Raw genomic sequence first — 25,982 nt, forward strand, 5'->3', positions numbered from 1 at the left:
CAGCATTTCTCATAATTATCTTTAAATAGACTCAGATTTTTTGCTGTTATGTTTACCCCTAGGTATTTTACTTTTTTAACCACATTTAACTCTGTCTCTTTCTGAAACTGTTCTGACTCTGTAACTGTCAAATTTTTTCCCAATACCTTAGTTTTCTGCTTGTTTAGTTTAAATCCCGCTACCCAACCAAACTCTTGAATCAGTTGTAATACTTTTTTCGTACTAGATTCTGGCTCCTGTAGGGTCAAAACTAAGTCATCTGCAAACGCTTTAAGTTTATATTGCTTCGCTCCGACCTGAATTCCTTCAACCAGCCGGTCCCCTCTAATCATGTTCAAGAGCACCTCCAGGACCGAAATAAATAACAATGGGGAAATAGGACAGCCTTGTCGTGTTCCTTTTTCAATTTTGAACTCTTCTGTAATCACATTGTTAACTATCAGTTTGGCCTTTTGTTCTGAATAAATTGCGTCTATCCCATTTCCAAAACCCCGTCCCACTCCCATCCCTTCCAAATTTCCCTTCATAAATTTCCAAGAAATATTATCAAAGGCCTTCTCCGCATCTATAAAAATTAACACTGCTTTTGTATTGATATTTGTTTGCAAAAGTTCCAAAATATCAATAATGTTCCTTGTATGTCTGCCCGGGAGAAAGCCTGCCTGACCCTTGTGAATTACCTGATTCAAAACTTTTTTAAATCTACTTGCTAAAATGTCTGCAAATATTTTGTAATCCACATTTAGAAGGGAAATGGGGCGGTAGTTCTTAAGTTGAGTCTTTTCAGTTTCCAATTTTGGTATCAATGTGATAAACGCTTCTTTCCATGATTCCGGCGCCTTCTTCCCCTCCAAAATTTCGTTGCTAACCTCCAACAATGGTTGTATCAAATAGTCTTTCAATGTCTTATAGTACTTGGAGGTGAGCCCATCTGGCCCTGGAGATTTGCCCAATTGCATGTTCTGAATGGCTTGTTCAATCTCTTGTCGTGTTATTTTAGAGTTCAGGATTACTCTATTTTCTTGTGACAGTTTTGGTAGTCCATTCTTTATCAAAAATTGTTTTATCTCAGCCTCATCTTGCGGCCCTTGAGTATATAGTTTTTTGAAATATCTCTGGAAGCATTTTCTGATATCCACAGGGTTCTGAATGTTTCTTCCTTCAATCTCTAAATTTGTAACTGTGTTTAGTTTTTGTCTCTTCTTCAACTGCCATGCTAGCAGTTTCCCACATTTATTCGCCGATTCAAATGTTCTTTGTTTCATTAGTTTGACTTTCCACTCTATTTCCTGGTTTATCAATTTGGAATATTGTGCTTGATAGAGTTTGATTTCTCTCAGAATTGGCTGTGACTTCGGATTTGATCTTAACTTCTCGAATTCTTTAATTTTCTCCAGAATCTTACCTTTTTTCTCATTTTGTGTCCTTTTCTTTACAGCATTCTGTTGTATCAAGAACCCCCTCATCACGGCCTTACTTGCATCCCAGATAATTCTTTTTTCCACTGTAGTATTCAAGTTTATCTCAAAATAATCCTTCAAGACTTTTTGGGCCTTCTTGGTAATCTCCTGATCTCTAAACAAATTGTCATTCATCTTCCATCTAAAGGAGCCGGTTGGTAGTAGTGTCATATCCATCTTTACAGCATTATGGTCGGAGCAGGTCTTTGGGCAGATTTCCACCTTTCTGGTCTTAGGTGCCAGACCTCTAGATATCCATATTTGGTCGATTCTCGTCCATGTCAGTTGGGCTTCAGAAAAGAATGTTCCTTCTCTTCCCAAGGGGTTCTTTGTCCTCCAGATGTCAATCAAGTCCATATTGTCGGTCAGTTCAAAAAAAGTCTTAGGTAGTCTGCCATCTTTTGTAACATTTTGATTTTGTGACTTGTCCATGTTGGATGATACCACGCCATTCATATCTCCCATCATAATGATGTTGTCATAGTCCAGATAGTCCAGGATGCTCTCATGCAACTTCTTATAAAATTCCGACTTCCCCTCATTTGGTGCGTAAATTCCTAATATCAAAAACTTCTCTCCTTGGTATTGTATCTCAATTGCCAAAATTCTTCCTTGCTCATCTTTGAACAAAAGTTTAGGTGACAGGCTCTCCTTTGCATAGATCACCACTCCTCTTTTCTTCACTCGATCCGAAGAAATAAATTCTTGGCCTAATCTTTTATTTATTAGCACTTTTTTATGGAGCCTAGTCACATGTGTTTCTTGCAAACAAATAATGTCCAATTGTTCTTTTTTCAATATATGAAATAACTTCCTCCTTTTTTCCGGGGAATTGCACCCATTAATATTCCAGCTCAACAGTTGCAGGGACATCCTGAACAATTCTGTTATTTCTCTAGGGGTGGTATCTTTTTCTCTGAGTCTTCAGGTTCCAAGGGTAGAGGTGCAGCAGATGCTCCAGGCCCCAAAGGTGTTTCAATTCCTTTCTGAAGATCCTCTCCGTAAGCAATCAGAAATTTATCTCTGTCTTCAAGTGTTTTAATTTTGACTTTCTTCCCTCTGAAGGTGCAAGATAATCCCTGAGGAAATTCCCACCTAAAAATGATTGAGTTGCTCCTTAACAATCTGACCAATTCAAAATAGGCGGATCTGAGGTCCAGCAGTTGTTTCGGGATGTCTTTGTAAATTTCAGCTCTTCTGTCCAAAATGTCCAGTGACTTTTCGTAGTGTAAGCCCAGTATCTTGTCCCTTTCCTCCTTCGATCTCAAAGTTATCAAACAGTCTCTGGGCTTATCTTTCTTTGCAAATTTTCCAAGTCTGAAAGCCGACACAATTTTAAAGTCCTTTTCTTCCTGTATAGGCCAGAACTTGGAAAATTCTTTGGTCAGGAACTCAACTAAGTTTCCTTCTTCAACTTCTGGTATTGACCTTAACCTTAAATTATTTTCCCGGTTCCGCAGTTCTATCATAGACAAATACATCTGTTGCTCTCCAACTTGTTTATAGAATGGTTTTACCTCTTGTTCTAAATTTTCAACTTTTTGACTAGTAGCCTCAGCCAGTTTACGATTCTCTACAGTGGCCTCAGTTAACTGCCCAATTGCTTGTACGTTCTGTGCCACCTGTCCAGTTATTTTATTTAGACAAGCTGTATTTTGGTCGATTTTGGCTGTTTGTTCATCCGCTTTCTTGTCCAGAGATTCTACTCTTTTATCCAAAGACTCCAATTTTTCATAGATTTTCTCTAAAATTGAAGCAGTTGCTCCTGAGACCATATCTTCCAACTGTAACTGCTCAGTTTCTTCCCCTGCCAACGGCAGAGTAGACACAATTTCTTCTTCCCCTGCTGACGGCAGAGTAGGTACAGATGATCTACGTGTCTGTAAGGCTGAGGTTAAAGTTGTTTGTCTAATTCTTGCTCCCCTTTTTCTTGTGCCGCTCATTCCAATTTTATCTAGGAGTCAAGGTCAAGCTGAGTTGTTCCCATGAGAATGCAGCAGCCCAAGAGCAAACAGTCAAATAGGAGGAAAGGAAAGAGAAAGTAAAGTAGTGTCACTGCTGTAAATCCAAAATCCTCTAGAGGGAGCTTAGAATGTCTTGAGGGAAGAAGTCAAATCAAATAAGATCAATAAAGTCAAATTTAATGTCCAAAGACCTTCAGTAACTAGTGTTTAGCAGAGTTGGTGTTAACAGCATAACATTGTTTCTGACAAGTGCCAACTGGTGTTTCAAAGTAGCAAGTCCAAAAACGCTCAGATTGTTGCAAGTCCAAATACACAATAGCCAAATCTGCAAACTGACAGTTCTGCTGTTCAGGCAGCCCAAGTACCTGGGCTTCTCAGTCAAAATTTGTAGTTCCCAAAGCAGAAGATTAACACAATCCAAATAAAAAATGAATCCAATAAATAAGTTAAGTCCTTACTTTACCTAAAAGCAGCTTCAATGAATGCTCAAATCAGATAGTTTAAAAGCCTCTTCAATGGCTCCACACCTCCAGCTCTTTTTGCTTTGAAATTTAAGTAGCAGCGGAAGACGGACTTCCTTTTAACATCTCTCCGCTTTCAGCCGAATTTCCATTAATTTAAACTCCAGTTATAAAAAGTCCCTCCTTGCTCACGGGTTGTTGCTTTTCTGATTCTGAATATTTTGAGGAAAAAAGGTCAGCGCTCACCGACAGCAGCTGCGCGGCTTCACTACAGAGTAGCGATCGACTCACAGCGCCGCGACCCCCTCCACGATCCGAGGCTCCTTACGGGGTCTCTTCTGCGTTTCAAGGGCCGCTTCTGGCACCCGCCGAGTCCCACGTCCCCAGGCTCTTGCTGCCTGGGGTTTTTCAGCGCGGGTCTCCGCTTTGCCGTAGCGGACGACCCGTTTCTGTAGAGCTTCCTCCTCACAGCACGAGAATGACCGCCATTGTCGTTCGCGCCGCCTCCGGAAGCCCTATTTACTTGCAGTTTGACATGCTTTTGAACTGCTAGGTTGGCAGAAGCTGAAACCAAACAACAGGAGTGCACCCTGTTGCGGGGAAATGAGGCCTGGAAATGAGACGATATTGTAGACCTTTCCTTGACATGAACTAGTTTGCAAACTGCATCACTTTCTTACTATTCATAATGGTTTTAGTGAATGTGCTTCATTTTTCTAGTTTTCCTCTGAAATTCTTACATTCTCAATATACATTGCAGAAATATATTCTTGGAATCCAGTAATTTGTAGGTTTTTTTAAAAAAATAGAACTTCTGTTTAAATAAATGTGTTGGCCATGTTTTCTAATCTAATTACGCTGTTTCATCATAGCTGTTATTTCTGGTTATGGCTTATATTTCTGCTTGTCCTTTCCAGGAACGATCCTCTTACTTGGAATACCAAAAGGTCATGAGAGAGATTGAACACCTGAGTCATCTGTACGTTGCATATCAGTTTGTGTTGGCTGAAGAAACCAAGGCACGTGCTGGTGATGTGCTAAAGGAAATGGAAGGAAACATTGTAAAAGTCCAGGAAGAGATGGTTGAGAATGAGAAGAAAGTAAAGGAACTTAGCGCAGAAATAGCCGAAATGGAAAAGAAAAGGGATAAAGTAAGACCAACTAAACTGCTGCCGTTATTTCTTGTATTAAGCACATTTTTAAAAAGTTTTTTGTGTCTGGATTAAACAGAGAATTCCAACATGTGAAGTACATTATATTGACCATTTCCATATCACTTGGAAATTACATTTAAAGGCGTAACACTTGATAAGAAACCTGCACTATTTGGTTAGCTGAATAACTCAGATGTTGTACATCAGAAGTAGAGCTTTCCACTGAAGGTATCTTAGGGATTAAAGAAATTGGATGGTTGAATTTGAGGCAAGAGGGTATCAAGATAAGAAACCTTTTTATAGTCTTGGTGCTTACAGGAGACATAGAAGATAATTTTGGAAGTTGAAGCTGACAATTTCTTCAGCGAATCCTGTCCTAAAGCATGATGCTGTGAACACTGTTTGGCTATAAATGGAACCATTTGTATACAGCAAAGTATGCACTTGTTTATAGCACAGTTGGTACAGAGATATTCACCAAGCAAAGCTGTTAGTATCAAATAATACATTTTTTAAAAATGCATCTCTTAGCGGGGTAGGAATTTGATGGCCCTCTAAGAATAAAAGTTGCTGACACAGCCTATTACTTTCCTATTCCTTTCTACTTTCTGACATTATATCTACTATCCATACCAGATGAACTTTCTAAAAAGAGATTGCAGTGGAAATGCGGAAGAATTGTAATCAAGGAGAGGAGGTGTAGGTGGCCTTGTGCAATTAACCCTTCATTTAATGCTGACTTAAGTGCTTGCAGAAACACTCCTATTCTTGGAGACGGCCCAGCTGTGGGTTGATTGCTGGCCTGGATCATGGGATTCCCAGACCCCCAGGTAAAGGTAGTTATATAATCATGTCAGGTACAGGTAGCTGAGTCATTAAGTGTCTCCTGCATGGAGCAGAAAAAACCATAGAGCTTGAGCAAGGAAGGGGGAGCTTTGAAGCAGACCTACACTGTTGCAGGTCTTGCATCGCTGTCAGGACCGAGATCCAGTGTTAGATATACAGTGGTACCTCAGGTTACATACGCTTCAGGTTACAGACTCCGCTAACCCAGAAATAGTGCTTCAGGTTAAGAACTTTGCTTCAGGATGAGAACAGAAATTGCGCGGCGGCAGCAGGAAGCCCCATTAGCTAAAGTGGTGCTTCAGGTTAAGAACAGTTTCAGGTTAAGAACGGACCTCCGGAACGAATTAAGTACTTAACCCGAGGTACCACTGTATAAGCTAATCACCAAATGGTACCTTAAACCTAGGTTATGGTTACCACAGGGGAATGTCTAGGTACACCTCTTTTTTTCTTCTTTTCTTTTCTTCTTTTTTTTTTCTTTTTTTCTGTGAAAATTATTTTTCATTTCATTTTTATACCACATATTTTAAAGAAAAAAAAATTCAAAGCGGTTTACAACACATTAAAACATCAAATAAAACAATCCAGAATAAAACAAATTCAAGCTTCAAGGAAAATAATTCAGATCCTTCTCTAAGTGACATTTTGCTTTCCCCATATTTATTTATTTACCTACTCTACTACCGCTGGGGCTCCCTATAGCAGGAAGTGGGGATTCTGTCATCTGGTATTTTGCCTGGTAAAAAGCAAGGAGTTATTGGTTGTTTGATTAGTATTCTATGTTAAGGCTTGATTATTGTTTGCTTTTCTATCGTGCAAAGGAGGAATTGTTTAATCGTTGAAGGAGTTCTGTACCCTTGTGTGCATGTGAAGCCATTTTGCTTCATAAAATTCAGCCTTTCTCCACTGGTGGTCTGCATTTGCTTCAGAGATCTTTAACAAAGAACCATTTTGCCTCTTCTCAGCACACTTGCAAATACACAAAACACATAAGTTAACGATTGATACTTTAAAATATTTGCAGGAATTTAGTGGTGTTCTCCATTCACTAGAAGAAGCTCTTGCAGAAGTTCAGAGAACAGATACTAAAGTGCAGAGCACGCTTGACATCAAAAAGCAAAACTTGCAAAGTGAAGAAGAAAAGCGTAAAGGGCTGGTTAAATGCATGGAAGAGGTAAGCAAAGAACACTTTGTTAAATTATACACTCTTGTCTTCTCTTTCCCCTTAATGTTTACTCTCGTACATTTTGGTAATATTCATTATGTACTTTTACAAGTACTTGTGTCATAGAAATATATCTTAACATTTGTAAAGGTAACATAAGGGAGCTGGGACTGCTTCATGATTGCAGATATTGTGTCCCACAGAGGCAGGGCACTAGGTTGGGAATCGAACAGTGCAATCCTGCACGTGTTCAGTTGTATTTGTTTCCTTAAAAGGCTGTTGCCCTGTGAACAATTACAATGCCCCATTGAAACCAGTAGGACTTATGTGCGGGTACTTTGAAGATGGGGTCAGGGTCTTGTCAATCACAAATTCTGCCTTGGTGCCCTACCAAAATTTGTGGACAAATTGTGCAGTTCTTCGGATCCAGGCCATGTAAGATTAAATGTGACTGATGTCGATTTCGAAGGGTAAGTGCCTTTAAAAAAAAAGTCTGATGGACTTTTTCTGGTCAATTGCATCTAATTTTTGTGGGCTTCTGTGTGCTTACAATTTGTATACAATTTTACATTTTCTTGTAGGACTCTAAAGCTTTAGTCTCAAAGGAAAAAGAGGTAAATAAGATTACGGATGCACTGAGTGCTCTACAGGAGGCAAATAATAAAGAGATGGAGGCTTTGACTGCAGCCCAGCAGCACTTCAATGCTGTATCTGCTGGTCTGTCCAGCAACGAAGATGGGGAAGATGCTACTTTTGCTGGACAGATAATGGCTTGCAAAAACGATATGAGCAAAGCAGAAACAGAAGCAAAACGAGTAAGAATCTGTTTTTGCATCTTTTGGAGAGGGTGGGAATCCTTAGCCCAGGCTTCCTCAACCTCAGCCCTCCAGATGTTTTTGGCCTACAACTCCCATGATCCCTGACTAGCAGGACCAGTGGTCAGGGATGATGGGAATTGTAATCTCCAAACATATGGAGGGCTGAGGTTGAGGAAACCTGCCTTAGCCTTTAAAATGACAAATATATTGTGTTATGAACGTCTGTAGGATTGCAACTTAGGAGGGCAGTGACTTCCTATGAAGGCAAAAGCAACAATAAACAAGCATTCTGCATTCACCTCTGCTAGTGACAGAGGTGACTTTCTTAAAAGCCAATTCCTACTTCGAGCACTTTTCTAATCCAACTCATTTTGGAAAATACTATTCTTGAGTGCAGATGCTAAATAATTTGAGTAGACGTAGATGTATGCAGATAGAGAAGCAAAAGTACCTCTTTTAGTTTTCTTTTATCTTACTGCCTTTTAGCATTTTTCAATTATTGATAGCTATTTAGCAATATTACTCATATGTATGGTTAAATATTGGAAGATTTATATTAGGGATAAATTAGGATGTGTATTGAAAGGTGATGGACAGAAGATAAAGGGGCCTATTTAAGAGACAGGGTGGGAGGCTAAGAAAGGGTGATGCTCTCCTAGGTAAGAGCTCAGATAAAATAAAATGGTGATAGAGGCCTAGATAGATAGATAGATTGTATGATATGTTGAAAACTTAACAAAATTGAAAGAGAGGAAAATACCTTTCTCCCTTTTGGAAAACAGTGCAAACTAAACAGCTCCTGAAAAGAAGTAGAAGCGTGTGAACATAGGGGGCAGAAATGATTATCAAACTTCTGCATATGCTGTTATATGATAGTGATGTTAAATGTTACAAATATTTCATATCCTACTATGGAGAAAGTCTCCTTATCAGGCAAAATATATTGTCTCATCCCTATTCTTCACTCTGGGCCTGCCATCACATTTTTTGTTAAAGCAATGTAATGGAACAACTGCTTTTTTAAGCATATTATAATCAATCACTTTATTTGCATGCCTTTCCAAAGTTAAAACCATGCTAAAGGCATCTTACAACATTTTTTTAAAAAACCACTTGATTACAAGCATAACAAAAGTAGTCATAAATAAATAAAACATTGAAAAATACATACACAGTCAAATTGAACAATTTCTGCATAAATAAATCATAAGATATGAAATAAAGATACAATAGTAACAGCCCCCACCCCAACAAAAAAATCCTAAACACTCCAGCCTAATCATGCACCTGTCTTGGCCGTAAGCTTCACTGACGCTTCTGAATAAAGCTTGTGTACGTTTGCAGCCTATATTTAGTGGTTCTAATGTAAAAAGCCTGACTAATAACTTCATTTTCATGGCAAGGTGAGAAAATGCTTCCGTATAAGCAATGTTCCTAGACTTTTGAATTTTCCTTGCAGGCTCAGATGAAGCTGAAACATGCTCAACAAGAGCTAAAGACCAAACAAGCTGAAGTGAAAAAAATGGATGCTGGCTACAAGAAAGATCAAGACACCTTTGAAGCTGTCAAAAGGCAGAAAGAGAAACTAGAAAATGAAATGAAGAAACTCAACTATGAAGGTTAGCTTAGGACTAGGTGATTGAATGGCGAAAACGGTTGGGAGTAGAAGGAATGAGGAAACAATTTATGGAGGTGTGAATCTAGAAGTTAATGTCTGGATACTACTGAGAAAGGAGGTAGCACAGAATTGCTTGTGAAATTCAACAAGGCTTTTGCTGGTCATGTACAGGTGTGTATTTAAGAAACTGCTATCCAGCAGACTTTTGGTGAACAGCCAAAGTTGGACAAGATGTGAGCCAGACATAGAAGAGTGCAGGCTTGCTAATGTTCATGCACATGCGTTAGCACATGCTAACATGTGCCATGAGTTTAAAATGCAGTCACATGGGCCACCTACGTCTTGTGCCTATGTTTAAAATCCCCCCTAGTGGCACCTAAATCAATGCTCCTACCAGTTTCGCACATTTTGGGTGTTGTGTAGTATTATTTTAGTTAGATATGGGCTGTGCATTTCCTCCTAAACAGCTTCATTTTGAAGTTACGTAAACTGGGTTCTTTTATTAATTTCTTGGTGATTCTAGAGAAAAAAGAAGAGACCCTCTTGGAAAAACAAAGGGAGCTGTCCCGCGTGGTTAACCGCTTGAGAGAGTCCTATGAAAAGTTAATGAGCAAGTTCCCCAACCTACGCTTTGAGTACAGGTAAAACTACAGACTCATCTGTTCCATTAAAATGTCCTATTTTCAAACATGGAAGCTGAGAAAAAATATTCTGATTTTGGATAGAATTTCAGTGCTTCAGTCTGGAAGCTATTAATTAGTCAAGAACATTATTTATATACTTATTTTGTAGCACATTTGTTGCATTATGCCTTCCCCTCTTTTTCCTTTGTTTTTTTTATCTGAATTTTAATAAAAGCTTTCAACATACAATAAAAATTAACTAATCTAAATAAGGGGGGGGGGGGAGACCAAAGAAGGTAGGAGGGAAAAGGGGGAAAAAAATACAATAAAGAGTCCTCTATCAGCGGTCAGACTTAATCCTTACCACCCACAAAAGGGGGTGGATCTTCCCAGCTCTCACCTGGGAGCTTCCATTTCTTCTTCTAGCCTCCCACCCTGGGAGTTCTTCCCTTCCTCTCCCACAGGGTCCTTCATCAGTCATTCATCACCTTCCTCCTCAACCCAACATAGAGGACATCAAAGAACAAAATATAACCTAAACAAACTCAAGCAAACAAAAATAGACAAAAGCTAAAGATCATTAAAAGATCATAAAAAAGAGATAAACGAAAGAATTGGAAAGGACTTCCAATGCTCCATCTGCCCATTATGTATATTAAGGTTATTCAAAATATTAAAATTGGCTGGTTATTAATAGGCAATTAGATCACCTCGGGTGTAATGAATTCCAATTTCAAAAAGAATTAAAAGACGGTAGGTTTTGCTGACCTGATGTCTTAAGGACTATTATGCAGAGTCTCTGAGATGTTCCTCCACATCCAATAACAATTCTTTGTCTCCATGTGACAAACGACTGCTTTCAGAGGTAAGTGAGGTTCATGCCAATTAATCTCCCTATCTTCAAAGGGAGAGTGTGATGCCAGGATTCGTCCTGGCTATCATAAATCATTGCATAATTATCTCTGTTGTCAGAGCATCGATAGCGAGTCATCCATTCCCCCCCTTCCCCCCCCCAGCTTTATGTTGTTCTCAAGCAATACATTTGAATTGACTGATTAGCAACAGCCAAATTACGACTGATGGTTGTTGTTCATTTTAAGAGATCCAGAAAAGAACTGGAACCGAGATCAAGTGAAAGGCCTTGTTGCATCTCTGATTACGGTGAAAGATATCTCTACAGCAACAGCACTAGAAGTAGTTGCTGGGGGTCGACTCTACAACGTTGTGGTGGACACCGAGGTATGTTTTTCTCAGTAGGATAAATTAAAAGAAAATATCCAGGCTTTTGAAAGGGGTTTTCTACAAAAAAGACCCTAGATGTGGCAGCAGGTATACACTAGATGGCAAAGTGCTGCCAGTCCTAGCACTCAACAATGTACCCGCATGAGGCACCTGTTTGAAATTGGTTCTGTCTCATTCACAAATTTTATGGCCTTATTCATATCTTAAGACTCAGAATCACAACTAAAGCTTGTCTAACGTGAGCTTCATACAGTTTGAAACATAAGCTAGGTGTGAGTTAGAAATTAAACCTATAAAGCTTTTCTACCTTTCAGAAGTTGTAATTTATTACTGCTGCAATCTGTTATTAACTCAGCACCAGCTATGAGTTAAATGGGTTAGTATGTAAGTGTAATTTTTTGTTTTTGTTTTCTTCTGTTAGCTTACTGGGAAAAAATTGCTAGAAAAGGGCGAACTGAAGCGTCGCTATACCATTATTCCACTGAACAAAATTTCAGCAAGGTTTGTTGAGAAAGAAGCTATCAGAGCGGCTAAAACCTTGGTATGTTCTTAAATAATTTTACAGAATTTTTTCCAGTATGCTACTGGTGAATTATTTCACTTGTTCTGTATGCAATGGTACCTCAGTTTTTGTACATCTCCATTAATGAACATTTTGGTTTCTGAATGCCATAAACCCGGAAGTAAATGCTTCAGATTTTGAACACGCCTCGGAAGTTGAACATGCCACGCGACTTCCGTATTGAGTTTTCGGTTTTCTAATGTTTTGGAACTCAGAACAGTTTTCTGGAACAGATTACATTTGAAAACCGAGGTACCACTGTTTATACCAAATGCTTCTTTTATAGGCTGTGAATTTGGGCTAGATGATTTTGCGGACTTCTGGACTTCTTAGGTCAGGCACGTCTGAAATCTGTTTTGGGATTTGGGAGCCTAATCCGGCCTGCTGGTCGGTTTAATCTGGCCCCTGTGGCAGTTTATTTCTTGGGGTAAAATCCTAAAAAAAAATAAAAAATGAATGTTCACTTCATCAAATCTGGCCCTCTTTGAAAAAGGTTTGGACACCCCTGTCGTATGTGGTCTCTGTCTGAGCAGTGGGTTGGTGAGAAATCACGGGGCAACCATCACAATTCAACCAATATATCTGTTATACAGTCATTCAGACAGAAACAGCTGGGGGGCGTGAGCTTCTAGACTGGCTTCCCAGGAGAGGTGAGGTGGTGGGCAGCTCTGCACAGTGTAAATGCATCAATAAGAGTTCAGGCTGCTTCTGCTGCTGCTTCTCCATGGCACCAATCTCCCTGCTGCCTTGTTTCCTTCCCTCCTCATAAGCACCAATGACCTACCTCCCAGGAAGCTAGCAAAATGATTCTTCCCCCTGGTGACCCACTTCTGGATTGGATGAATAGGGGAGAGCAAGTCGTTGAGTCTCACTGTTTCTAGTGCTGTTTGTTCTCTTTTTCTCTGCCGTGTTAATTCTTTTTTCTTTTGGACGTTAGGTTGGTGAAGACAGTGTTCATCTGGCCCTTAGTCTGGTGGGATATGAATCTGAAATTCAAAAGGCAATGGAATATGTTTTTGGAGGCACGCTGGTTTGCGATAACATGGACAATGCCAAGAGAGTTACCTTTGACAAAAGGATAATGACAAAAACGGTCACCCTTGATGGAGATACCTTTGATCCTCAAGGCACTCTGAGTGGAGGTAATTGCTGCCTTCTATTTCATATTGCACAGCTATAACTGATTTTTTGTTTTCTTTTTGTTTGGCTATACTGAATTTGGATTCATTTATTTGCTTGCTAAAGACTGCATTTCTAGTTTTATCCCTCTGTTATAATGGACAGATGTGTTTGTACACACTGTTTACCCTGGCTTTTGAAACTTGAGGTGTATATTTTCTGTGACTGTAAATTGTTTTAAATGGTTTTTAATATTGTGCTTTAATTGTTGTAACCTGCCCTGGGACTTGAGCGTGAAGAGCAGGTAATAAATAATATTTTTAACAATACATGTGGATCACTTGATGCAGCATAACAAATTTCACCCTGCAGACAGAGCATTTGTGTCACCTGACATTATTCCAAAGGCAACCCTTTTCATCCAATTGAATTCATCATAGACAGCTGTGGAGCGACTGGATTATGCTTGTGTAGTTTATGTATTCATTGGTCTTCATTCAAGCAGCTGTTTACGTCTTTTTTCTTTCATGAACCAGGCGCACGACCACAATCTGCTTCGGTTTTGTCCAAGCTTCAAGAAGTAAAAGATGTGCAACAGGAATTGAAAGCAAAGGAGGCTGAATTGCAGTCAATAGGAAAGGAATTAGAAAGTCTGCAGGGGACTGCTGAAAAGTATGTATTGTCAGTACTTACTTTTGTATAGAAACCTGAAGAAGTTTGCCTCACTTAAAGCAGTATGAATGTTTTATAATGCTGTATTTCACGGGAAGAATTGGGTCTTTTTCCCTAGATAAAAATCTGTGAATAAAAAACGATGTATAGAAGCTTAAACTTCTACAGATAGTTGGTACAAGCTGGCTTGTAGTAATGCTACTTCCGTACCAATTAAAGAGCACAGTTGACTAATTTTGTGTGACATCTGTACTACAGAAATATTACAATTATCACAAAACATTTGTTATGCTTGTTATATGATAAAATGAGAGGGACAGGAATGTGTACACTACCTTGAGTTCCTTGGAGGAAAAGACAAGATGCAAATGCAGTTAAATAAAAAATCATTAGAAAGTATTGATACTATCCAGTTCAATTGCTTTTAAAGATACTTGTATATAAAATACTTGGGGACGCAGGTGGCTCTGTGGTCTAAAAACCACAGAGCCTAGGGCTTGCTGATCAGAAGGTTGGCGGTTCGAATCCCCGCAACGGGGTGAGCTCCCATTGCTCGGTCCCTGCTCCTGCCCACCTAGCAGTTCAAAAGCACATCAAAGTGCAAGTAGATAAATAGGTATTGCAAGGAGGTAAACGGCGTTTCCGTGCACTGCTCTGGTTCGCCAGAAGCGGCGTAGTCATGCTGGCCACATGACCCAGAAGCTGTCTGCGGGCAAACGCTGGCTCCCTTGGCCTATAGAGCGAGATGAGCGCGCAACCCCAGAGTCGTCCGCAACTGGACCTAACGGTCAGGGGTATCTTTACCTTTTATATAAAGGTTTTATATAAATATAAAATACTTGGGTGAAGCACTGGTTGTTGTTTGTAAAATGTTTAATTTTTTTAAGGTATCGTCAGCTGAAGCAGCAATGGGAGATCAAATCTGAAGAAGCAGAACTATTGCAAACCAAGTTGCAGCAAAGTTCCTATTACAAACAGCAGGAAGAATTGAATACATTGAAAAATACAATTGGTGAGAAGAAAACGGTGATAGCGTATTTTAACTGGCTGTATGTAGTGTTACTTTGGGTTAGAGTCTGCAAGCCGGTTGCTTTGTGAGGGAAATGACTTTTTAAAAATAATAATCGTTTTAAAAGGTAAATTAAGTCAATGTGGGAATTTGGTAACTTTTTGTATTTCTTGCCAGTGGTTAATGTTTATCTTTCTCCAAAGGAGAATTAGCCTCTTTTAATCTCCAGTAGCTTTCTGCAAAGTGCATTCTACATTGAGTCACTGGTGCTTGACATCTGTGGTAGCCTGGCAAATCATTCAGATCAGATCCCAGCCTCACAAAGTGGCACAGGACTGGTATTGCTTCGGCGAGAGCTTGGCTGGCGTGATGGGCTCCGTTCACCCTCCATGCCCCCCCCCCATGGTGTGTGCACATACCTGCCCCGGGCGCCAGAAAACCATACTACACCACAGGCTGAGCCTTTGTCTTTATCAGTAGGCATTACAAGGCTGTCATATTACTTTAAAGATGACAGCATTTTTGACTTTGAAAATACGTCATGCTTTTACAAAAGGAACATTTCATTTTCTCTCGAAGTTTCCTTGGGGGAGGGGGGATTTTTTGCTTCGAACAGAATTGCTGTAGAATCTTTCTGCCCAGAAGTTTGTGATCAGCAGCCTCTTCCTTTTCAGAGGAAAGTGAGGAGACTTTAAAGAAAACAAAAGAGGTTCAGAAAAAAGCAGAGGAAAAGCTCAAAGTGCTGGAAAACAAAATGAAAAATGCCGAAGCAGAAAGGGAGAAAGAGTTGAAAAATGCCCAGCAGAAGCTTGATGGAGCCAAAAAAAAAGCTGATGCTTCCAGCAAAAAGATGAAAGAAAAAGAGCAGGTAAAACTTTTAACAACAGTGTAATGGTGCCCAAACATTTAAATAGTCTTGAAATTAACTGAAACGTGATTGTTCCTAAACTAAATAACTTTGTGGGGGAGGCACTTAGGTGGTCCTTAGAAGACAGTTGGATGTGGGAAAGCTTTCTACCGTCAGGAGAACCTTGGAAAACATTTGCCCAACCCCCCTTGAGAGTCTAGTGTGCATAATTTCATTAGATTAATACCAAGCAAGTGCTATCCGTGTAGCACAGATAATATGAATGCTTTGGCAGGAGCAAATCCCACTGCGTTCAGTGGGGCTTGCTCCCAAAGAACTTGCAGCCTTAAGGGGTGTTGTTGTTTTTTTGTTTGTTTGCTTTGTTCAGGAAGCTGAAGCTCTAGCACTGGAACTTGAAGAGCTAAAACGGGAACAAAACTCTTATACGCAACAGATTGAGGCGGTGAATGAAGCTATAAAATTGTTCCAGGAGCAGATTGAGGTCATTTCAGCCGAGGTAGCAAAAAACAAGGTAAGTCTTATCATTCTGATTTAATGAAAGAGGCAACCTGACATGTCTTCTTGAACTCTCAAGCTTTAAGAAAAGAGGGGCTGATGAGTCAATACTCCAGAGCATCCTAAAATACTATGCTGGCAAGTCCCATTTTTGTGCTTGCCAAATCCCTCTGTTGGCATTCCATTTTGTCTCTTAAATCACATCTTGAGGGTGGGGACTTGCCCAGCAAGGGAGACTGGCTTTGCCTGTAAGGTGCCAGTTGATGATCCACATTCAAGATTCTTTAAATCTTGAGTGCTTTTTTGTTTTGAGTTTTAATACGTTAAAACGTACTACTTTAAATATTTCCAGTCCACATTTAATTTTAATCAGTGTGGAGAGATAATTGTCTCCTTTGCTGTTCAGGAATCCGTAAAGAACGCTCAAGAGGAACTGGCTAAGCAGAAAGCAGTGGTGATGGCCCAGGATAAAGAAATCAAAGCCAAATCTACAGAGGTTGTGAAATATAAAGAACAAAATAACAAGGCGCAGCTTAAGATCAAGGAGCTGGAACACAATGTCAGCAAACACAAGGAGGAGGCTTCTGATGCTTCTGCAAAGGTATGTTAACATATCTACTTCCTCACCAGTGAGTAAGATCCCTACTTCTGATACTTTTAACTGTGTTTGAATTTAAAATATGCATATTGTGGGCAGAGATGAATTCTAAGGGATGTAACGACTGCTGAGTGCATTGCTTGTTCATCTCCCATTACCATTGTTTGGCTTTATCTATGTGTCTGCAAAAACATTGTGATCCTACTAGCAAATGCAAGATTACCGTATTTTTCGCTCTATTGGACGCAGTTTTTCCCCTCCAAAAATTGAGGGGAAATGTGTGTGCGTCCTATGGAGCGAATGCAGGCTTCTGCCATAGCCGCGCGCAACCCCTCCAGCAGGGAGAGGCTGCACGGGGCTATGGCTTCTTTAGCCCTGCGGAGCGTCTCCCGGCAAGGAGAGGCTGCACGGGGCTAAAGGGGAAGCCAAAGCAGCGAGCGGGATCCATCCCGCTCGCTGCCTTGCCGTCTTCCATAGCTGCGTGCAACCTCTCCGGCAAGGAGAGGCTGCACGGGGCTATGGATTCTTTAGCCCCACGCAGCCTCTCCCGGGAGTGAGAGGCTGCATGGGGCTAAAGGGGAAGCTAAAACAGAGGGAAGATGAATATTACTCTATAAAAGTTCTAAACTGCTTTTTTTGTTTTTTACAGGTTGCCAAAATGCTGAATGACTATGAATGGATAGCTTCAGAGAAAAACCTTTTTGGCCAACCAAACACAGCTTACGATTTCAAAACTAACAATCCAAAAGAAGCTGGCCAGAGACTTCAGAAATTGCAGGAAAAGAAAGAGAAGTTGGGCAGGAATGTCAACATGAGAGCTATGAACATGCTTACAGAGGCAGAAGAAAGAGTTAAGTTGCGTCCACTCCACTCTTTCCCCCTGCCACCTCCCAATTACTGTGTACACAGCCGTACCATATCCTGCATTACCCTACCCTAATGTGGAAGCATAGTGAACAACAAACTGGATGGCTTTAGATGCCTGACTATGCAGAAAGCGGGCAATATGTAACTTAACATGTCCTGTCAGCACGATGATTTTCATTTGTGCAGCGCCTGCCTCAGATCCCTCAGATCTGCTCCAGAGAGTTGAGAGAGCCCCCAGAGTAAATTTAGAGGGTATGTAGCGGAGGAGAGTGTCAAAGGCAGAGAGGGGAGTTTTCCATTGAGCAAGCAGAAATCCTTGTGCTGATGGAATGCTTTCATTGGATACTGCCCAGAGTTTTTCTGTGTACTTCAAGCAAAAGACCTCCATAACATTCTTAAAGGAGTCATTCAGGCTTCCTGTTAATGAGCTATAATTATTAGCAGGTTTTTACCCAGCTGCCTAAAGCATTCAGGTGCCTGGTGCCAGAATGGCCAGCCCTTATGATATGGAAAAATGCAGCCAATGGCAAGAGGGGCTGTGACACTGCTTTTTTTTTTAATAAAAATTTTATTAGGTTTTCACATTTTATACACACACACAAAACAAAAACAAAAACAAAACATGTATAATTTCATACTCTTACTTTCTTTACCCCCTTTCCCTGACTTCCCCCCACCCCCTCTTCATACATCCCAATTCCAATAATTAATTCAGCAAGTTCTTGTCTCTCATCTTTAACATATTATTATTATTTTTAAACTTAGCTCTTTTTACTTATCCACATTTAACTTATCCAATTCTCTTATAAACATTAAATCCTTTTTCTAAGGTCGACCTAATTTCCCTTCCACAAATTTATCCCTTTATATATTAATTAATTATATGTCCTAATAGCCAAATGCAAAAATCATAAAAAATTTTGAGATTCTGTTCTCCCCTCCCTCCCTACCCTGGTTTCCATCCCTTCCCAAGCAAATGTCCACAGTTCCTAGCCCGGATTCCTCACATCCGAGGCCTTCAAATCTCTGTCCGTCTCTCTCTGCCGATTTTGTTGGTAATCCTTCTTGTTGGACCTCAGGTCTCGAAGGTGTTCTGTCACAGTCACATCAAATTTTCTTCCATCCAAGATACTTAAAAGCAGTTGCTGCAAAAGGTCAGCTGATCTCCCATACTCAAAGAGGAAGTCCCAATCATATTTCTTTATTCTTTTAAATTCCAGCATTCCAGGTATTCCAGGGACTTCCTCCTTCATCTTTCTCATCTTTCGCAGATTTGTAATCCAAAGATCTTCTTCTTTATTTCCTGACAATATAGACTCCTGATTGGTATTTTCCTGTACTTTTTCCACTCCTTCTTTCTTTTCCACCAATTCCAAAAATGTCTCTTCTGGTTCAGCTGCAGATTTCTTATCAGTCCCTTCCTTTACACATTCAGCAGAGTTTGTTTTAGGATTCAAGGTCATAAGTTCTTTGTTCATAGCCGTACTCTGCTCTTGCAGGATTCCCACAAGAAAAAACATTTTTTCTAACTCTGCCAGTAATTTTCCCTCTGCAGCCATTGTAATGTCTCTAATTCCCCCTAGGGGGATTCCAGTTGCTTAATAGTCCTTTTCCAACAGTCCGTTACTTTGTTGTTTATAGCTACGTTGTTTCCAACCACCTCAATTCAAATACAACACTTTTAGTTCAGAGAGTTATTAAGTAACAAAGTTCTTAACTTTCACCGCCCATTTGACAGCTCCTTTGACAGCTGTCAAACCCCTTATTCTTTTTCCTCCGGCTCACGCACAAGACGCTTGGGGGGGGGGGGGGTTTACACAAAAACTTCCAAAATTCCTCACTTTCTCTCCAGCACAAAGACTTCTTCTGTCAAATTCATGGAAATATCTTTTATCTGACACCAAAAACAATACTCTCCACCTTAATTCTCCGATCCTTGCTTTAGGTCGTTTGTAGATGGGGGGGGTGCGGACTTCCCTTTAGCACATCCCCCGGTTGTACCGAATTCAAAGATATAAATTTTAGAGTCCAAATTCCATTCTACTCACGGGTTGTTTGTTTTCCAGTCCAAATTTTGGGAAAAAAGTCAGCGCTCTCCGGCCATGGCTCGCGGCTTCGCTCCACTGAAGTAGCGGTCTACTCACAGCACCACGCCGCTCCCCGTACCCTCTCCGTAGCCTTTAAAAAGGCTCTTCGTGGGTCGGGGAAGGCGCTTAAGGTGCCCGCCGAGTCACCAAGTCCGCAGGCTTCCGCGCCTGCGGTTTCTAAGGGTCCCCGCGTCGCCGGCGCGGTAAGACCCGTCTTCAGCAGAGCCGATTCCCTCCGGAGCTCGGAGGGAATCCGCCATTAGCCGATCGCGCTAACCCGGAAGTGAGGGGCTGTGACACTGCTGCTAAGAGTGATCTTCTGTGACATCAGAGCAGGACAGCCAATGGCAGCAAAAGAGGCTGTTACTGGTATATATTAGAAGGATTCTGCTTTTTGTTCCAAACTATCAGTGTAGTATCAAGCTTCTGCAGCATTGGTTCATACTTCCACACCACCAAATAAATACTGACAACTCCACAAAGCACTAAAGTCCCCGACCCTACAAGCACCTTCTTTACCTTGCTTTTGTGAAATTGTTCAAACACACACTAAAAATCAAGGAAAACTGCAAGTTCTACAACCTAATCTGCCCCTTGCCAAGTCACATGATTTTCAATCTTGTCTGTTTCTAGTACAATGACTTGATGAAGAAGAAAAGAATTGTTGAGAATGACAAGTCTAAAATTCTTGCGACAATTGTGGAGCTTGACCAAAAGAAAAATGAAGCTTTAAATGTTGCCTGGCAGAAGGTAGGTCTCTTTAGTTTGATAACTCTTCTGTCCATGGGCTCAAGAATAAACTTAATTTCATGGGTCTTTTTTTAATGGATTAACCAAAATCCATTGTCCATTTAACTATTACTTGAGATGCACAAAAGTCCCATCAAGCAAAATGAGTGGCAAAAAAAGACCTTTGTTGCCTATGGAATTGCTGTGTGCTAGAAATGGAAGCCATGATTCAGGTCTCGGTCTTAACTCAAAAGAACTTCTAAAAATATGGTGGTTGTATTCAATTTCCCAGGTAAACAAAGACTTTGGCTCAATTTTCTCAACGCTTCTGCCTGGGTCCAATGCTATGCTGTCTCCTCCTGAAGGCCAAACTGTTCTAGATGGTCTCGAGTTCAAAGTTGCTTTGGGGAACACCTGGAAGGAAAATTTAACTGAATTAAGTGGGGGCCAAAGGTTAGTGTGATATATATATATATTTATATATATTTATAAACACAAATGTAGCACAAAATCAAAGACAACCATTAAATTGCCTTCTGTCCCTTTCCCATCCTTGTCCTATACCGCAGGGATATCCATTGTTTTTTATGATACATTGTTCTGTGTAATAGTCTGGATACTGACCTTGTTAAGTTTCATGAGTTCAGTGAAAAAATGGTGAGATGTTCTTAATACAGTGGACGCTCGGGTTGCGAACGTGATCTGTGTGGGAGGCATGTTCGCAACCCGCAGCGCCATGTCTGCACACGTGCAGCTTGCGATTCGGTGCTTCTGCACATACGCAAAGCACAATTTAGTGTTTTTGTGCATGCGTGAGCACCGAAACCCGGAAGTAACCCGTTCTGGTACTTCCAGGTTTCGGTGCGTCCATAACCCAAAAACGCGCAACCTGAAGCATCTGTAACCTGAGATATGACTAGTTACAGGTAGGTAGCCGTGTTGGTCTGCCATAGTCAAAACAAAATAAAAAAATTTCCTTCCAGTAGCACCTTAAAGACCAACTAAGTTAGTTCTTGGTATGAGCTTTCGTGTGCATGCACACTTCTTCAGATACACTGAAACAGAAGTCACCAGACCCTTCTATATAGTGAGCCTGTTGACGACTCTTAACGACTGCAATAGGTCTTACAGGAAAAAGCAAGGGGTGAGAAGGTGAAAAATGGCTTTGTCATGTATAATGAGATAAGAATCCAATGTCTTTGTTCAGACCAGGTCTCTCCATGGTTTTAAGTTTGGTAATAAGTTGCAAGGAATTTCAGAAATAGACTGGAAAGAGAAGCTGCTGAATTGCAACTTATTACCAAACTTAAATTGCAACTGAATTGCAACTTATTACCAAACTTAAAACCATGGAGAGACCTGGTCTGAACAAAGACATTGGATTCTTATCTCATTATACATGACAAAGCCATTTTTCACCTTCTCACCCCTTGCTTTTTCCTGTAAGACCTATTGCAGTCGTTAAGAGTCGTCAATAGGCTCATCACAGCTATCTGCCAATCACCCATTCCCACCACCCTTCTGAGTAATACCCCTCCCCACCTTCTCACTATATAGAAGGGTCTGGTGACTTCTGTTTCAGTGTATCTGAAGAAGTGTGCATGCACACGAAAGCTCATACCAAGAACTAACTTAGTTGGTCTTTAAGGTGCTACTGGAAGGAAATTTTTTTATTTTGTTCTGAGATATGACTGTAATAGGTTTCAGGGAACTGCCATCAGCTCAGAGGCGAGAGGTGGAAGGGCAGTTGTGTTACAGGGAGCCTCCGAAGATCTTGCAAAGCAGTTCTTCCTCTGGCGAGGAGGGAAGCCCCGCCTCCAGTGGGGAAGGGACGCAGAGATCAGAAGATGCTAGGGAGAGCCTCAACACCGAGCTTGAGCAAAGAGGAGGGGAGGCAAGTCCCCCTTTGCCAACGCCCACTCTACGCAGTAGGTTTGCGCTCAGAGAGGGGAGGAGAAGGGTGGGGGTCACACGACTGTTATGCTTGGGAAGGTATAAGGACCGCCCACTCCCAGATTCTGCTAGTGACTGAGCAGACATGGACTTGTGATGCTCTGCATTGTAAATAGTTTTGTACAGATAATAAAGCCTGGAAAAGACAGGTTGGAGTCTTGCCTGTTTGCTCTCGAGCAACCACAACAGCACATAACAATAGGAAATAATAAAAGAACAATAGGAGTTGGGTAGCTAAACTAAAATAGCTGCTGAGAAATCTGTCAGAAGGTTTAAAAACGCAACTGTGGGCTCGGCTTCCATTAAGCTAATAAATAGTTTTATATGTGTGGAAATGTCTATAGAGGTATAGCAACGGGGAAAGTACAGGCGTCAGCTATACTGTGGTCTGCAATTTCCGAGGCTCTTTATTCTGGTGTCTACAGTATGGGGAATGCAGAGTGGTGCGTGAACTTGGTTTTGGAGAAAAATACTGGCCAGAGGAGGGAGCAAACTGACAAATTTGACTAGCCCAAAATGAGCTCACCTGATTATTAGGTTCCTTGGGAATATTCACTTTCTTGGGAACAGGTCCACTTTGGAATCCTTGTGGGTGTGGCGAGGTGGTCCAAGGGCTGCTGACTCTCCTTCCCTAATTTGGAGAGACAGGGAAGATGGGATGTATACTAATGCTTACTTGCTGTTTACCAGTTAGTGCATAACCTGCACTCATTAAAATTGGTCCAACTGCTCTGGCTGCCGATTAATTTCTGAGATCAGTTCAAAGCAATGATTTTGTCTAGTAAAGTATTATGTAGCTCAGAACCCCAATACCTCAAGGGCTTCCTCTCCTCGTATGAACTTGCCCAAATCCTGCAGTCTTCATCAGAGGCCCTTTCTCCGTGTGCTTCTCCTGAGGGAGGTACATAGGATGGGCACGTGGAACAGACCCTTTCAGTTTTGGCCCCTTCTCTGAAATGCTTTCCTCAATGAAGCACACCAAGTATTGTCAATTTCAGTTTTTTTGACAGCAGCTTAAGGCATTTTCACTTGGTCAGGTATACTCTTTTGTGGCTGGCTGATTATAAGACTTTATTGTGTTACTGAACGAGTATTTTAGATATTACATATCATAAAATGTTTTGAATCTTTTTGATGTTATTTGTATTTTATCTTGCTAAGTTGTTTTGAGATTCTTTTAGTACAGTGACAAACAAATGTAGCAAGATTTAAACTGAAATCTTTGGTGCGTCTAAACTGTTTATGCACTTGAGGTTTACATGATGTTGTTGTTTAACTCAAAATTTTCAAGACCTAGCTGTGTCACTTTGCATTACTCTCAAAGACAGAAGTATTGTGAAGTATTCATTAAGTACTTCTATTCCAGAAACCTAAAAAAAAGTGTCCGTTATTGAAAATAGGGATACAGGTATTCACATATAAAACCTGGGTGTGTCTGGTTCTCTATTTTTGTTTTGCGTTTCAGGTCTCTTGTGGCTTTATCTTTGATATTGGCCATGCTTCTCTTCAAGCCAGCTCCGATTTACATCTTGGATGAGGTAGATGCAGCCCTTGATCTGTCACACACCCAGAATATTGGACAGATGCTTCGAACCCACTTCAGGCATTCCCAAGTAAGAAACTAGTAACAATGAGTGTAATTTTCACAGAGTATCTTCTGAACAAATGCTTCTGGGTCTTGGAAGGGTTCCAGTTCTCTCTCTTATCAGGTGTACTGTACATTTGTTCATTTCTGTCTCAGTTGCTCGTTCTTTCTATAAAAGTAAGAGGAATAAATGGAGATTCTCACAGAATATTAAAAACACTATAAATCATCAAACATTAAAAACTTCCCTAAACAGGGCTGCCTTCAGATGTCTTCTAAAAGTTGTATAGTTATTTATCTCCTTGAAATCTGGGAAGGGTGTTCCACAGGGCAGGTGCCACCACCAAGAAGGCTCTCTGCCTGGTTCCCTGTAACTTCACTTCTCGCAGTGAGGGAACTGCCAGGAGGTCCTCGGAGCTTGGCTTCAGTGTCCGGGCTGAACAGTAGCGCTTGGGCAGATTTTAGCTGTTGTTCATGAGAGGACTGCAGTTAGACACTGTTGCATTCCACCGATAACTTCATTTCATATTACAAAAGGAAGTTAACTGTTTCAAACGTATGCTTAACAATATGCTTTTTCGGTTCCTAGTTCATTGTGGTATCGCTGAAGGATGGTATGTTCAACAATGCAAATGTGCTCTACAAGACGAAGTTTGTGGACGGCATTTCCACTGTGGCACGGTATACTCAGGCTCCAAATAGCAGCACAGCCAAGAGGGGAAAAGACAAAAACGAAGCGTCAAAGAGCAGAGGCATCTGTCTGACAACATCTATTCCCGTTTGAAACTATATGATTATATTATACAAACCTGTCTTGTACCTAGTAGTGATGATATTTCATATTTTTTGGATGGAATTCAAGCTACTTTTTGCAGCTGCTAAACTGCTGGCTTTGGCTCAGTTTTATGTTTATATTTCTGAACTATCATGGCAGTTCATCAATTTGAGGCAGCTTTAAATGGTAGTAAAATCTAGTGCATCATTATTTTTCATTTAAATTCAAAAATTTGTAAATATTTATTACTTCTATTCTCCTGTTGTGGGCTAGTATATATACCTTTTAAGCACTGAGTAAGTAATTTGTTTGCATTTACGATACAGTAAACTCTGTGCATTGAAACTGAACTTACCTGTCTCTGTTTGATGATCAAATTATTCAACAGAGCAGGGGGGAGCCAACATGGGTCACTTCAGAGGTTAAAGGACTCCTGTAATTCCTGACCATTAGTCATGCAGACTGGGAACAGATGGGAGTCCGACAAGCTCTGGAGGGCACCAAGTTGACTACCCCTACAACAGAGCTTAACTTTGACCAAGAGCGGGAAAGAGGGAGGGTAAGAATGACATAAAAGATCATCTGTAACACTTACTGCTCAAACAATGCTTAACTCTTGCTATCCCACTTTCTTTTTGTATAGTTAATGAAATGTTCATCTTTGATTTAATAAACCAGTTGGAACACAATGGTCTCTTTCTGCTCATTGTTTCTGAGTTTACCACAGAAATTGGTAAAACAGACTTAGCATATTATTTTGCATATGATTAGCAAGGTTGTTTTTTTTAAAAAAAAATTACCATAATGGGCAGGTGTCTTAGACATAAGCAGGCAAGGAAGCAATTGGAAGACCGTAAAGTTCAGTTGGGCTGGAACTGCCAAATTCTGGTGTTAGATGCATTTAAAACTGATTCCTTCTCTAATCCTAGTTGTACGGGGAGGATGAACTGCCTTTCTATTCTCTCTGGCCTGGCGTTACTAATGGTTTTTGCAAACGTGCATCATGCGTCTCTGTGTACCCGGCGCTCAGAGGTGAACTGCACCCCACAGGGATCCCTGTAGAAACATGCTCTCCCACAGCACACTGACCTGGCACCAAAACGGGCATTTCGCCAGCATATAACTGGCAATAGAATGATCCATCCAGAAAATGAGATGCTCAGTATTGGGTAATGTGTGCAAATCCTAACAGTCTTTCATTTGAATCATTGTCTGTCTCTGAGGAGGGTGTTCCTTGCACAGTTCATAGTCCTTCACAGAAAAACCTTAGCTCACCTCAAATATGTAGAAGGCGGTACAGTATGTACGTTCG

General features: G+C 40.7%; 1 protein-coding gene across 4 annotated transcripts in view; it reads left to right on the forward strand.

Moving 5' to 3' along the window:
* Nucleotides 1-25,359, forward strand: part of SMC2 (structural maintenance of chromosomes 2) — a 32,415-nt gene extending 7,056 nt beyond the window's left edge. For all 4 annotated transcript variants that reach the window (XM_079959184.1, XM_079959187.1, XM_079959186.1 and 1 more), the window contains 18 exons: nucleotides 4,803-5,036; nucleotides 6,910-7,059; nucleotides 7,632-7,865; nucleotides 9,328-9,487; nucleotides 10,010-10,127; nucleotides 11,210-11,348; nucleotides 11,773-11,892; nucleotides 12,851-13,055; nucleotides 13,569-13,704; nucleotides 14,592-14,716; nucleotides 15,388-15,581; nucleotides 15,949-16,092; nucleotides 16,483-16,677; nucleotides 17,324-17,524; nucleotides 20,262-20,378; nucleotides 20,650-20,810; nucleotides 23,776-23,923; nucleotides 24,485-25,359. In XM_079959184.1, coding sequence (XP_079815310.1) covers nucleotides 4,803-5,036; nucleotides 6,910-7,059; nucleotides 7,632-7,865; nucleotides 9,328-9,487; nucleotides 10,010-10,127; nucleotides 11,210-11,348; nucleotides 11,773-11,892; nucleotides 12,851-13,055; nucleotides 13,569-13,704; nucleotides 14,592-14,716; nucleotides 15,388-15,581; nucleotides 15,949-16,092; nucleotides 16,483-16,677; nucleotides 17,324-17,524; nucleotides 20,262-20,378; nucleotides 20,650-20,810; nucleotides 23,776-23,923; nucleotides 24,485-24,679 — 2,976 coding nt within the window. In that variant the 3' untranslated portion in view covers nucleotides 24,680-25,359. The remainder of the gene's footprint in view (nucleotides 1-4,802; nucleotides 5,037-6,909; nucleotides 7,060-7,631; nucleotides 7,866-9,327; nucleotides 9,488-10,009; nucleotides 10,128-11,209; nucleotides 11,349-11,772; nucleotides 11,893-12,850; nucleotides 13,056-13,568; nucleotides 13,705-14,591; nucleotides 14,717-15,387; nucleotides 15,582-15,948; nucleotides 16,093-16,482; nucleotides 16,678-17,323; nucleotides 17,525-20,261; nucleotides 20,379-20,649; nucleotides 20,811-23,775; nucleotides 23,924-24,484) is intronic.
* Nucleotides 25,360-25,982: the final 623 nt, after the last annotated feature.

This window comes from Podarcis cretensis (assembly GCF_951804945.1).
Source record: "Podarcis cretensis genome assembly, chromosome: 17".
Taxonomy (NCBI): Eukaryota; Metazoa; Chordata; class Lepidosauria; order Squamata; family Lacertidae; genus Podarcis; species Podarcis cretensis.